This window comes from Paramormyrops kingsleyae, chromosome 7, assembly GCF_048594095.1.
Source record: "Paramormyrops kingsleyae isolate MSU_618 chromosome 7, PKINGS_0.4, whole genome shotgun sequence".
Lineage (NCBI taxonomy): Eukaryota > Metazoa > Chordata > Actinopteri > Osteoglossiformes > Mormyridae > Paramormyrops > Paramormyrops kingsleyae.
Window position 1 is genome coordinate 25,161,231 of NC_132803.1, and position 11,849 is coordinate 25,173,079.

Consider the following 11,849-nt stretch of genomic DNA (forward strand, 5'->3'; position numbering starts at 1 on the left):
ACTGAAAAAAATGGATCACAGTAAAACATGCCTTTTGAATGATCTAATCAAGTCATCAAATGGATCTAGGGAAGCTATATAGTATATTGGAAATTTTAAGAAATTGGTCCATGCTTTTATGAAACGTAGTTTATTATTTTTTGGTCCCTCTTTTGACAGTTATGCGGAATGTTTATATGAATACATGTAATATGCACATTACACATAAGTATTAAAGGAAGTTTCGTAATGATGGCAGATTCACTACATCATCGGTTACTGTGTCAGTGAAGCATGCTGTCATCACCGCGCTTCTCAGCCTGGTGTTAACTACAAATTTGATAGATTTATAACAGCTGTGAGTGTAAAGCATTTTCGGGGGCATTATTACACCAGGGAAGATAAATTTTTTCCAGACATAGTTCAAATGTCATTCAAGTAGGACATTCAGTACATCTCAAGATTACATTCACATATAAATATTCCATGCCTCCATCCATCCATCCATCCATCCATCTTCTGCAGCTTACCAAGGGCCAGGTTTCAAATTAATTCATATTAAAATTCTGATTAAATTTAAAGTAAAATTAATTATGTGTTTGTTTCTTCCTAAAAACATACACTTAAAAAAAATAACTAAAAAAGTAACCAGAGAACAGGAATCTATCGATGCATCAAAAGCATATTAAATATCATGGTAACCTGTTGTGTGTCATTCATCTACAAAAGGCGCTAAATACTGTAAGGCTGACATGAGACTGATCTTCACCACTGATCTTCTGAATTCACTTGTGCTTTGAAACGTTTCTGTTTTCAGCTTTAAGTGGTTACATCATTTCAAAAGAGGTTGCATGATATTAGGTCAACAGTATATTTTTCTATTCTTTACTACCTTTACAGATGACGTTAAAATACTGATATTCATCGTATCATCTTTAAGACAGGCTGTCTGTCGTTTATTAGTCACGATGATCTGACTATAAGCATGAAAAGGCAGCAATAATGCTTTCTATGGCATTAGAATGGGGGGAATTAGAATGGGGGAACGAACCGGAAACCCCAAATATTTTACACCCTGTCATTCTTGAACATTCGCACTGAGAGTGGATTCAGCACATGTTCAGTAGCAATTCATGTGCATGTGAGCTGAGAAAGGTGGGAAATTTGCGCCTCTCTCTTTCAGTTCAGGTGAAAAAAATCATGTCCGTGTCAGGCTGATCCCAAGACTTGTGGAGATTAATGCTTAATTGCAGTGGAAAAACTGCCATGTACACCCACAGCAGTGACATCATAAATGTCTCCACTGGGTAGAAGTCAATTAAGAAAATAAAGGAGTGTACTATTGCTCTTGGAGTCATCCCAAGGTTGCAATTGGTCCTGGCTTATGTTTGCACAGGCGGTGAAAGCTTGTGGGTCTGCGGGGGCAATGGTGAAAGACAACACCTGACTACTCAGAGATCATGTTCCCGAAATTTCACACAATTGCACAGTGCAATACATCCATACAGTAGGATTATACTGCATTAGCAGTTTGCCTAAGCAAAACACAAGGAATAGGAAAAGTTGAGAATATTATTCTTCCCCGTATCAAAATGCACAAAATGATTAGTGAAAAGCAGCCGCAGATTAACTGTCCTGCTTCACCTAGACTGTAGCACTTCTATAGCAACAAGAACAACAACACTGGCTCCCTGCCAGGGAGTTCCTCTGGAATGCAGGCACTAGTTGACACGAATGTTTGTAGTTTCTGGTATGAGGTTGTCATGGTGATCGGAGGCCTACTGAAGGAAACCCCTCATCTGCTGACGTGACAGGACTTGCTGACGTTTGTCATCAGAGTGCAAAGGTTTATCCACACCTACCGGATAGCATCGGATTGGGACACGAGTGTTACCTTGATACTCACGTGTATGGCCGGAAGAACCATGTATGGTGTGCACTGTATGGCAATGAGGAAGCCCCATAATCCAGTGTGTCACGTACAAATAAATGCTGTGCTTTTTACAACAAGGACACGTAAAAAGTGAAGGCGGGACAAGGGCGTGGTGGAGTTAAATCCTCCAACAGGATGGTAGAGTACGATGACAAATCCTTCATTGCTTTCTCCTGCCACTGCCCATTAATACGGAGTTCGCAAGGTAATTTTATACAAGCCCTTTGACAGTGTTCCAGATGCATATTAAATGCGTCAACAGGAATTTTTAACGTCAATACATACCAACGTAAAAAAGTTCGTCTAAGTCATATTAGTGCTACTACTGTCTCTGCTGCAAAGCTCAGACCTCAGCATTTTTTTTGGCATCATACCTGGTTAGTCTGGTTGATTGAGGTGGCTCCCTCCCCCCCTCCCTCCAAAGCCGCAGTGCCTCACCTTCCACTTTGTATGTACCTTTAAATACTCAACCGTTCACCTCGCTTTCCTTTTCCCATTTTTAAAATATTATGCAGTTTCTAAATATGTATTTTTTGTATATATTTTTTTCATTTACTTTTTATTCTTCATTCTTTTGTTCTAAAACATGTACAACAAAATAAGAATTATATACAATATTTACATATTTGGAGACTGAGTAAATGAATCAAATAAGACTTGTGTTCTTCCCTGGATTACCAGGCCCTCACTGCGCACCAAAAGTTCTTATCCTTCTTAAAAATAGTCTCAGCTGTAAGAAATATCTTAGTCATCTGTTTTTTCAGTTCCAGTTGAACAACACAGAAACCAACACAATTCCTGTCTTTTTTGTTCAGACTTTTATCAGAAATACCATTGTTCCAAGGGTATGGGAAAGATGGGCCACTTCAATCTTCTGACCCCAAGCACGACTCTCACAGGACAGCGAGAGCTTCATCTTGTCTTCTATGTCTGCAGACTCTTCACCTTTACAGGGCATGTTCCCCTGTTGTCAATGATTCTTCCAAGTTCCAAGTACCTGGTCAATATTGGTTGAAAGCAACATTTCAACAAAGTCAGTGTCACTATACAGGTTAATCTTTTATTATTCATTGAGTAAGAAAGACTGTTGACTTAATCTTCGGATAAAAATGACAACCAAATTAACATATAAATTAATGTGAATGTAATTTGATTTGTCAACAAATGACTAGGGCAATTTTCAATCACTAAGCACTTTTAATTATTTTCTAGCTCCCAGGAAGGAAAATTAATTAACTTTTTATATGTAGCAAATCACCAGTGTTTCATCACCTAAACAGGAATATCTTCATATATAAATATTGCTTTTTTTGTTTTCTCCACTTACTTACTTCATTTAAGTTTATTCATTTCCATCTTTTACAGATGAAGAATTTTAAAAATGAGAAAAAAGGAAACAACATAACAATAAAAAAATTGAAAAGAAACAAAGAAAAAACAATGTTACACACTAGATTAAATAAATGATTTTTAAAGTGAAGAATGAAGCTAAAGCTCTCAAGTAATCTGAGAGTTAATATTGCAGTTTGTCCCATCAAAACATCATAGATGTCAACCAGGTTACAAGACTAAAAGCTTCTGTCCAATCATCTTTATGATCAGCATGGGACTTATCCAGTCATCAGATCACTAAGGTAAAGAGGTGGCAAAGTAAGGAGCATGCACTAATTACACCATGAAAACATTTAAAAACTAAGCTGAGCTGAATCTGTTTAGCCTTCAGCAAAGGAGACTAAGGGGGGGCATGATCCAGGTATATAAGGTTCTAACAGGTCTGGATGTTGTTCAGCCAAACGGCTATTTCAATATTAGTTTAAATATTAGAACTCGTGGCCATAGGTGGAAATTTGCGGGAGAACGTTTTAAAATGAATTTAAGAAAGCACTTCTTTGCACAGCGTGTAGTTAGAGTATGGAATAGTCTTCCTGCTAGTGTAGTGGAAGCTAAAACCCTGGGTTCCTTTAAATCAGAACTAGATAAGAGTTTAACAACTCTGAGCTATTAGTTAAGTTCTCCCCAAATGAGCTTGATGGGCCGAATGGCCTCCTCTCGTTTGTAAATTTCTTATGTTCTTAAGGGGATCTTAAAATCAGTTGTGGATGAGATATGTGTTAAAATTCTAGCATGGGCTTGTTGGACACACTGCAGATTTATGATAGCATTCTCGGTAGGCTGCATTACAATAGCCTATTCTGCTTGAGACAAAGGTGTGTGTGTAAGCTTTTCATAGTCTGTTACAGACAGCTTGCAGCATAACGATATTGTGGCAATGATAGCAGACTTATAGCCCCTGCTAATGAAATCTTAAAGTGGGGATCGCTATCAAAAATGACTCACCTGATTCTTAGCCTTCTAAGAAATGGTGTCAAAATAACCGTGTACTCCACTTCTCATCACCTTACTCCTGATAAAAAAAAGCCTCTGGCCTTTCTTTGTTTTGCCTTTGGATGTTATGAGAGATCCACCAGTTGATCCCATCTATGCAATCAAGCAAGGAGCCAATGGATAAAGCTGGGCGTCATCAGAATATTGATGAAAATGCATAGAGAAAAAGAACAGCAGTGGACCTAGAACTGACCCTTGTGGGACACCGTAAGATAAGGAATGACTCATGAAGGTATGAGAGCCTAGTGCAACATAGTATTCACAACCAGCTAGATAAAGTCTAAGTCAATGTTAAACCAAGCAAGCAGGACATGAGGGGAGCAGAAGACACGCTAGACAGAACAGCAGCCCGTTAGAGAGCATGTTCACACACACGAATGGCAGTCTAGATACCCTCATTTACCCAACTGCATAGTTTTGTAGCTGGTAACCACTGAAGTACACAGAGGACACCTACACAAATAAAGGAAGGACATGCAAATTCCACATAGAGCCGGGGGCCAGAATCAAATACATAATGCTAGTGTGAGAGAACAGTGCCTACTGTAACACACTGTCACTCCAGATCAAACCCATAGCGTGTGCATGTGTTACACTGATTGCATTATGCACTCTATTCTTACTGGGCCAGTCTTTCCTGTACTACTTAAACTGTGCATTAAAAAGCTCTCTAACTAATGAAGAACTGACTTTTGGGAACTTTCAACTACTTTGACCAGTGTCCCAACGAGTGCGGGACTAGGCTTAATTATTTCCTTCTGTGCTAATGCTCTACTTGTCTGGAAAATTCTGAGTTCATGTAAACGCTGGCCTTTCTGCTCTGGACGGGCATGACCCTTTTAAACATTTTAAATTATCCATAAAGTGTAACAAAATGACAGCTCACAAATATACGTATTTCTTTGTCTGTAAGCACTTGCTATATGCTTTTCATCTGTAAATCTTTTATCAATGATTAGCACACTGCAAATATGACTTACTGACGAAAAAAAACTGAAATGACTAAAGTACTGGCTACAGCAGATCTAATTCAGAAAGCAGAGGAGGGTCTTAAGCAAACTCTTGCATTCTTCATATCTGACAATGCTTTTTGTAGCAATGCACAATCATAGAACAAAGGAGATTTGATTTATTATAATAAGGAGAAATGTCAAATGCCGGAACAGAGACTGGAATATAAGAATATAAGGAGGGGGGGGGGGGGGTTGTGTGTGAATGTGTAATTCAACATGTGAAATTATGCCTTTCAGACAAAAGAGAAGAGTATATCTACCAAATTTACTCACAACATGTGCATGACTCAATACAGAATGTGAAGACAACTGTCTTTCAAGCTGCCCAAAACCTTACAATACAAATGTTAATTCAGTACATACTCTGGAAGAAGATGACCACGCAAAATTTGCATGCACTGCATTTAGTCAATGCACCAGGAAATATTGCGTATTTAGTTACATACTTTCATTTAAAGTTAGGGAAGTGTTAAACCCCTTCATTTTAATCTGCCATACAATCTCGCATTCCCAAGGAAATGTATTTATTTCATATTAATCATAATGAAATAAAGTGACTATACCATAATTACAGTGTAAAGAAGTGTTATCAGGCTGATAAAAACTGAAACAAATGCTGTGTAACATTTAAACAGACTTCAGTGTTCATATTTCAGTGTCTTAAAAAGAAAAGGACTTGAAGAGGCAAGGCAAAACTGTATTTAATAAAATTTATTTTGGAGCCTTTCCCAAACGCCTTGGTTCATAAGTGTAACCCATCAAACAGAAAGCTAACAAAGAGCAATCTACATGTTCAGAACTCTAAACCTGAACCCAGTGAAAACAAATACAGCTGTGAACTCAGATACTGCTTTCTTAAAGAGCAATGGTTTGTGCAGGACAGAACACTGCGTTTTATATGAATTATATTGCTGTGCTGTCTGCTTAATTTGCCAGCATATAATACTCCCTTATTAAGCTGAAACTCCTTAAACCTAAGACAGATTGGATATAAAATGATAAAAGCATGTTTTAAATTTTATTTTGTCACATGACCTTCTCAAATATCATCACTTTTCTAACACTTTTATTACACTTTTACATTTAGAAGAGAGCCGTTTAATTGTGTCTCATTTGGTATAATTAGACTTCTTTCCAAGAATGGCATTTTGGTGTCTGGAAAATGCAAAGACCGAAAAGAAACGCTAGTTATTTCATAGACAAATGGCCATGCCCGTCTCATGCATGTTGACGTTTATTTATCGAGTAGATGCATTTGTCCAAAGCGACATACAAGCAGGGCTTAGAAACGGGGTGAGCAGCCTTTGCTGATGATCCCCACCATAGCAGCACTGTGCCAGTCATGTGACTCAAATCAGGGACCTTCCAATTAGGGGCACACAGGCCCAGCCCAATGCCCCCCCCCACCCCCACCCCCCACTATCACTCTGTAAGAAGAATCACCATCTGCGAAATACTTTTGCAGGTTAGGAGTGCCGCAAAATGCGTGAGAGAAAGTTGCACATTTATATGGTGATGGGATATGAAAACTCTCCCAACATATATTTATGTAGTATTTCTGAGTATAATCCCCACATTCCTATTAAATTCTACGATAGATATTTTTGTAAAGGGTACCTATAAATAGACAAATTTCAAAATAAAATTAGAAACGTATGAAAGTGATCAAATGTTCTGGTAACACGCTATCCAAAACTGGTAATGCCAGTTTTAGCTGCGGCTTTCATTGGGTTAAAATGTTGAATGGAATAAAGGGAGTTAGGACGGCCTCTAGTGGTTCACTTAATTATTACATCACAACTAGAATATATACTTTTAGGTGGAATTCCAGTCTTGCGTTATATACCAAGCAATAAGTTCAGGCCAGTTTTGATATATATTTAATATGCATTGTCTGTTCTGGGAAAGGGCTCTTAGACAAGGTAAGTGGTGTAGTTAGTGAGGTAGGGTGGTATATGGATAGAGGTACAGTACTGCTGACTGGAAGGTTACTAGTTCAAATCTTGTGGTAGACAAGGATATTTAACTACAGGTCTTTAACCCCAGTTGCTTTAGCAACCCTGCTTTCTCAGTTATATTTTGCTTTGGATAAAAGCATTTGCTAAATGAGAAAATACAAATAAATAAATAATTGGAGAGGGGCCCAATCTGTGGTACCGGAGGAACAGACTGCTGGTCTGTCAAGGGGTAGGTCTTAGGGGGATATAGTTAGAATGCGATTTAGTAAGCCTTAAGAGAAAGTTCGGGATCCTAAGGTGTGTCTATTTATTGTGTGATGATAACAATAGAGAAGCCTGACTAATATAGTAAGGAGTGTTAGTCAGACCTTTTCATTATGCTGGAACATGTGAGGCAATCCTGAATGGGTCAGAAAGGAGGGATGCATGTATCACTTTGATAGCCAGGATTTTATGTTACAGCTCAGATCAAGGCCTTCCGCACACAGATTTACGACAGCTCTGACGGTTTCCCCTAACGGCCGCCTCATCATCCATGTTTGCAGCAGCCACTTTCCATGTTTCAAGCAGCCACCTTCCCATGTTTACAGCAGCCACCTTCCCATGTTTACAGCAGTCACCTTCCCATGTTTACAGGAGTCACCTTCCATGTTTACAGCAGTCACCTTCCCATGTTTACAGCAGTCACATTCCCATGTTTACAGCAGTCACCTTCCCATGTTTACAGCAGTCACCTTCCATGTTTACAGCAGTCACCTTCCATGTTTACAGCAGTCACCTTCCCATGTTTGCAGCAGCCACCTTCTATGTTTGCCATTTTCCCTTCAATATTCTGGGTGCTCATTCTTTTACATGAATTCCATGATTAAGTGCCTTTGAGTAGATAACTGATAATGAAAACCCAGTTTTGGTCGTATAGTAGCAAAGCATGTAAGTAAACATAGATCGATAAACAATGGTTTATCTGCATCTCACATAACTGAGACTTAGCTGATTGAGATTTTTGTTGGTTTGCTCTAAATAGATATTAGTGAGTAAATGAGTCCAAATTAAATGTATATCATTGAATACAAAAGATTACAAGCAACACAGAGCTCACTCTTATTAGAATGATACTCAATCGATGACCCTTGATAAAAAGGACCGAATTGCAGTGCTGCTGAAAAATATAGTTGTCATTGTTAAAATGGCAGAGATTTAATTCCCTGTCTACTGCAAGGGAAATGGAAAATGTCATGACCCAGTGCTGAGTTCATGGGAATTTCAGCATAGTGTTTGCAGGCTTCTATTATGTCCGTGGAAGAAAATGAAGCCATGTTGTCGGGCATAACAGGGGCCCAACTGTCAATTAACACGTCATGGAGATTCTAACTGTGCCGCACCAATGACATCATCAGGGTCGCCGTCAGATTCTTCTAGCTAATTCATCAATATTAGAAGTAAGCAAACTTCATTTGTAAAGCACTGAAGTTGACTGAAGTGCTGCACAGAGAAAAGAAATAAAACATAATAAATGTATTTGATTAGTATGTAAGCTTCATACACACTCACACACACACACATAGACACAGACACACATATAAAATTAACAGCTAAAGAAAATATAACACATGTGCTCAGACAAATGTGGCCTTTCTAGTATAGTTTCTAGTGCAGGATATAAGTGGGAAAAAAATGAGTGATTCGAAGACACTGTGTCACCAAAGTGTCATTAAAATTCAGTCTCTCTCCAGAAAAAGGAAAAGCTGCAGAAGAGGCTGGAGCAGCTGATGTTGGACTTATATATTTTCTGAGGGTAAAAATAGCTTAAATGGATAAAATTAAACATTTTACCCATTTAAGCTATATATTGACATTATACTTTAAAAATACTAAATCATAGGTACAGCAGAGTTTTTGTTGGGATAGGGTGTCAGTTCTGTTTAACAACTCAGTTGTTTACTTGAGCAGACTGTGGATTGTGGAAGGAAACCCACAAACAAGGAAAACGTACAAATGTGCAAAAATATCATGATGTCATTTTATATTACCTCAGCCCTAACTCTGGTACCAGGATATTTTGTAAGTTGCCAAGCAACAGATGAATATAAAATAAACTAACTAAATAAAATTTTAAATAATTTCTTTCTTCATCACAAACCATGCATACTGACGCTTAAGAGTACATATCTTCAGCTGAACAAGTAAAGTTCTTGTAGGATTAAGTCCTGTCACAGAACTCGTTTTTTGTGCCTGTTTGTTGCTGCCTGGAGTACAGGCTTTGGTAATTGATGTGTAAAATGCCCCTCACTCCTTTGCACTGAGCAAGCTGAGGGCAGAGAGAGCCATACATGGCTACCATGGTATTTAGCACCGCTACGTGAAGTCTTACCACACTTCACACTATTCATGACAATGAAATGCTAGCTAATATGGCAAGCTGTGCAGGTCTGGCTTCAGTGTCATACTACCAAATTTAAAATATGTCAAAAACCTGTGAGACTCTCAAGGGTGTCTGTAAAATTCCTTGCAGCTCCATAAAAACCTGCCACAAGCTCAGGGCAGTTAATAAGGGTGGTCTGGTGAAACGCTAAGCAAGGCTACTGCTAAGAAGCCAAAGACTTCAAACATGAGAGGCACAACTTACTCGCAGAAGACACTGACGGTCAGCGGGAGCAGCAGGATGCGGGTGCAGAGTCCATCGCCGACCCGATGCCGGGGGTCCTCGTTCACTCGAGGGCGTTCCGGACTCCAGGGCGCCGCTGTAGAGGTCGGGACGGAGTTACACAAGGTCCACGCCAACGAAAAGGAGGAGATGCAGGAGCTGAACGTGCGCTTCGCCGGCTACATCGAGAAAGTTCAGGCACTGGAACAGAAGAACGCAGCCCTTAAAGCCGAATTAGCTGCCTTGCAAAACCGCTACAAGGGAGGACCCAGCAACATCGGGGAAGAATATGACATCAAGTTTAAAGAAATGAGAGAGCTCATTGAGTCTCTGACTAAAGAGAAAGGAACCGCTGACATCGAACGGGGCTACATCGAGGAAGAAATAGAGATATGGAGGTTCAAACTCGAAGAGGAGCTTTCACTCAAAGGTAAGACCCAAAATCTACTGTCAATAGAAGTTACACTACAGTGTTTTTCCTATTGAAGGACATGAAAACTAAATCAATGTTATTGAATAACCAAATTTGCCTATATCAGGACCTTTGACTTAGAGAGCATTTTTGTTAAATGTATGGCCTCCTCTGGCATTGCTCTATAACCAAGAATGAAGCATAGCGATCTCACCAATTTCAGAGGAGGCAGAGAGGATACTGCGAGAATTCCGCGAAGATGTCGACAACGCCACCTTGCAAAAGGCAGACCTGGAGAAGAGGGTGGAACAACTGGTGGCTGAGATGGAGTTCCTTAAAAAGCTTCATGATGAGGAAGTTGCCGACCTCATGAAACAGATCGAGGACTCCAAGGTGACAACTGAGCTAGACTCTGACCGGCCTGACCTGGCGACTTACCTGCGCAACATTCGGGTTGAAATCGAGCAAGCGGCCGCTCGCAACGTGCAAGAGGCCGAGAAGTGGTACAAGGGTAAGTTTGACACTCTGAAAGCCCACGCAAGCAAGCATGAAGGTCAGATGAAGTCCATGAAGGAAGAGATCACCACCTTTCACAATCAGGTGGTCGACCTGCAGAACCAGATCGATGGACTGCGCGCCAACAACGCGGCACTGGAGCAGCAGTTGGAAGACATGGAGGTCGGCCACATGGATAAAGTGTCTGGCATGGAGAGCATCATTGCTCAGCTTGAGAACCAGCTCTGTGAGACCAAGATCGAAATGGGCAAATACTTACAGGACTACAAGGAACTTCTTCATATTAAGCTGAAGCTAGATGCTGAGATTGCAACCTACAGGAAGCTGCTGGAAGGTGAAGAGAAGAGACTGGGCATTTCTGCAGAGAGCCTATCAGGTAAATAACACAAAACACTAAGTAACAACAAAGTCTGCTGTGGTAGGAACCATATATAAATTCTTCAAGGAGATTTTTGATAATATACCTTAGTTAAATTTGATGCAATACCAGTTTTTTTTAGCTTCATGACACAACATGCCGCATTAAGTTTTTTGATCAAGCAGAGCTTCTTGTGTGCTGAAAAACTGGTGTTATTCTTTTTCCATTTTAACTGTCACCCCATTTAACAGGAATTACCGAGGAGCGGAGCGCCTCATTGTCTCGCAGTGTGGAGAGTCACACTGCTTCCAAAATCACCGGCTGAGGTCTCCCCCATGCTATTCAACCCGGCCCCCAGAAGACAACATACTAGACCACCCTTGTCACCCCTAAACCCAAAAAGAATGCCCTTTGTGATGCTGAGCTATGGTTAAAAAGTACGACCCAAGTCCCACCCAAGCCAAGGGAACCCATCGCCCTTCCCCAAGCCTAACGTAACATGAATGCTTAGTGTACAAAGAGTACCACAAAACCCCAATAAAGCTTGACTTTAGTGCATAAACTTGCATTTGTTGATTCTTCCTAATATGCACAATTTTTATTTTTGTAGTTTAAGCAATTACGATTTAATAATAAAAAAACATACATGAT

The 11,849-nt window shown here is 39.8% G+C and overlaps 1 protein-coding gene across 1 annotated transcript; it reads left to right on the forward strand.

The window, feature by feature from the left end:
• The first annotated feature begins 9,792 nt into the window (after positions 1-9,792).
• Positions 9,793-11,760, forward strand: LOC111834243 (vimentin-like). Its single transcript, XM_023793327.2, has 3 exons — positions 9,793-10,342; positions 10,548-11,216; positions 11,450-11,760. Exons 1-3 carry the CDS (start codon positions 9,877-9,879, stop codon positions 11,521-11,523), a joined length of 1,209 nt encoding a protein of 402 aa, XP_023649095.1. The 5' UTR covers positions 9,793-9,876; the 3' UTR covers positions 11,524-11,760.
• The last annotated feature ends 89 nt before the right edge of the window (positions 11,761-11,849 follow it).